The sequence below is a fragment of the Galeopterus variegatus genome, unplaced genomic scaffold (assembly GCF_000696425.1).
Source record: "Galeopterus variegatus unplaced genomic scaffold, G_variegatus-3.0.2 Scaffold926, whole genome shotgun sequence".
Taxonomy (NCBI): Eukaryota; Metazoa; Chordata; class Mammalia; order Dermoptera; family Cynocephalidae; genus Galeopterus; species Galeopterus variegatus.
In genome coordinates, this window is record NW_007727037.1 from 194251 (window position 1) to 196500 (window position 2250).

At 55.6% G+C, this 2250-nt stretch overlaps 1 protein-coding gene across 1 annotated transcript in view; it reads right to left on the minus strand.

The window, feature by feature from the left end:
- MTA2 (metastasis associated 1 family, member 2) overlaps window positions 1-2244 on the minus strand; it is an 8101-nt gene extending 5857 nt beyond the window's left edge. The window contains exons 1-3 of the mRNA XM_008573482.1: window positions 2109-2244; window positions 1304-1371; window positions 867-960 (exon numbers count right to left, since the gene is read on the minus strand). Coding sequence (XP_008571704.1) covers window positions 867-960; window positions 1304-1371; window positions 2109-2136 — 190 coding nt within the window. The 5' untranslated portion in view covers window positions 2137-2244. The remainder of the gene's footprint in view (window positions 1-866; window positions 961-1303; window positions 1372-2108) is intronic.
- Window positions 2245-2250: the final 6 nt, after the last annotated feature.

The window sequence follows — 2250 nt, forward strand, 5'->3', positions numbered from 1 at the left end:
GAAAAAAGAAAATAATTTAGGAAGGCGAAACAAGGTGTGTGTGGGGGGGGGGGGGGGGGAGGTGCACTAGACTCCGCCCTTCGCCTGTGAGCTCCGGAAATCCAGGGCTAAGGCAAGGGGGACCACACCCCCCACACCCCATCTGATTGGACAAGGCCAAGGTCAGCCCCTGCCAGATGGGGCTGGAAACCCCAAAGGGCCAGGGAACTTGGTAAGCCCAGCTCCTCATTAACGCCTTCATGCCCAAAGCAGCCAGAAAAAAGAAAATAATTTAGGAAGGCGAAACAAGGTGTGTGTGTGGGGGGGGGGGGATCAAAGCAGTTAAGGAAAACTGAAGGAAGTATATTTTTATTAAAAAAGGAGAGCTTAAGGATAATGAAAGAGGAAAAGGGAAACATGTAAAATGGACAGAAGGGGAAATGGGAGAGGTTAAGAAACAGTGCAAGAAAACTTTCCCACCATCCCCTAGCTTTCTATCCTCTCCCCTCTTCCCTGTTATGCGGGCTTCTCAATACGATCTCTTCCTCTTCACCTTGACCCTCACAGTCACCACCCACTAACATACCTAAAACTGTCCCCCCCCAAGCGTCCTGCTTCTCTAAAGCTCTTCCTCATCCTCTATATAAATACTATCACCTCTCTCCCTCTCTCACATACAAACCGTATTCTGCCTTTCCTTATCATGGTCCCTCCACCCTGCTTCCAACCCCAACGTGTAAAAACAGGCCTCTGTCTGCAGACCAGGCATTTCCCACCCCCAAACCCACACCCCTGCCTTGGGCATGCTACCAGGGAAAACACCTGCAGGAACATGCCCAGGCTTCAGATCATGGGGAGGGGGAGATGAAGAGGATGAAGACACTCACTGGCATTACTATCAGCCAGGCTGTTGAGGCTACTAGAAATGTCCCTTCGCCGGAAAAGACAGACAACTTTTGCCTCCACATTTCCATTTGCAGTCTAAGAGGGAAAAAATGTGGCAGTGAAAATTGGTCATTTGAAAGTGGCAATACACAAAGAGACTAATAACAGTAAGTAAGTTTCTAAGGGACCTAAGTAAAAAAGCTCAAAAAATTATGAGTAAAGACTTACATTCAGGGACAGACTTCCAATCCCTTTCCACTGCCCCCAAGAGACAGAATAGTAAAGTTTCCACTAAGCTCTCAATAGCTTTTCCTGAATACACAGAATGAATGAATATGAATGGGTACTTAGGATAGGGTCCTCTCGCCCACCTGAAGTTAGAGACCTCAGAAGAAAGAGACCAAGGGGGGGAGGGCGGTGTGAATTCTGTTCCACTCACCTTGTTGAGCTCCTCAATCCGTCTAACCAGGTAAGGATTGCTGGAGGAGTTCTCAAAATAGACGTAATCTGTAGGAGGGGGTGGGGAGAAACCGGGAAGATCAGAGGAGGTGGGAGAGCGGAGCACCAGGGTGGGAGGAGAGAAACTCAGCCTGAGTGGACCAAAAGAAGACAAGGGTCCAGGAAGAGCGGACGCTGAGACGTGGAAGTGGGGAGACTAAAACAAAATAAGGATGCCCCCTCCCCCCCCCCACATGCCGCACCTAGTTTTGTAATCAGGTCCCTAGCTTCAAAAACGAGACTTAAGGAAGAGACAAGAAGCAGGGGTTCCCCTGCAGTCCCCACAACTAAGCGATGGAGTTAGCTGCACCCCAGTCTCGGCGAGTGAGCAATCGTTCACTCAGCGCAGGGCCCCCAGCTTTGCAAACCGAGGCTCACGATAACTCCTGGGGAGAGGAGACCTCCGGGCGGCTCTCTTCCGACCCGTCGCCCCGTCCCTAGCGTCCTCCCTGCCCTGTCATCTCCTTCGGAATCAGTTTCTCAAGCCCACTCCCCGCCCCGGGGTCCCCGACGCTGCCCGGAGAGTGCCGTCGGGGCAGCGCTCAGCCTCTCCGGCAGTCTCGGCGCCCGGCCGGGTCGCCGTCCCCGCACCCTCGCTCCCCGAACTCCCGGTTCCGGTTCCGGTCCGCGCCCCGGTCCACGCCGCTCCCGACGCTGCTCCCCGCGCCGCCGGCTGCCGAGCCTCTCGAGCCCCGGCCCCCAACCTCTCCCGTCCCGGACCCCGCACCCCTGCGCCCGGTACTCACCCCCCACCCGGTACACGTTGGCCGCCATGGCCGTTCCCGCCGCCGCCTCCGGTCGCACAAAGGGGTCCGGGAGGCTCGCGGGCACGGGGCTCGGCTCGAGGACAAGCCCCAAGCGCGGGGTTGGCGCTTCGCGGGAGTCTCG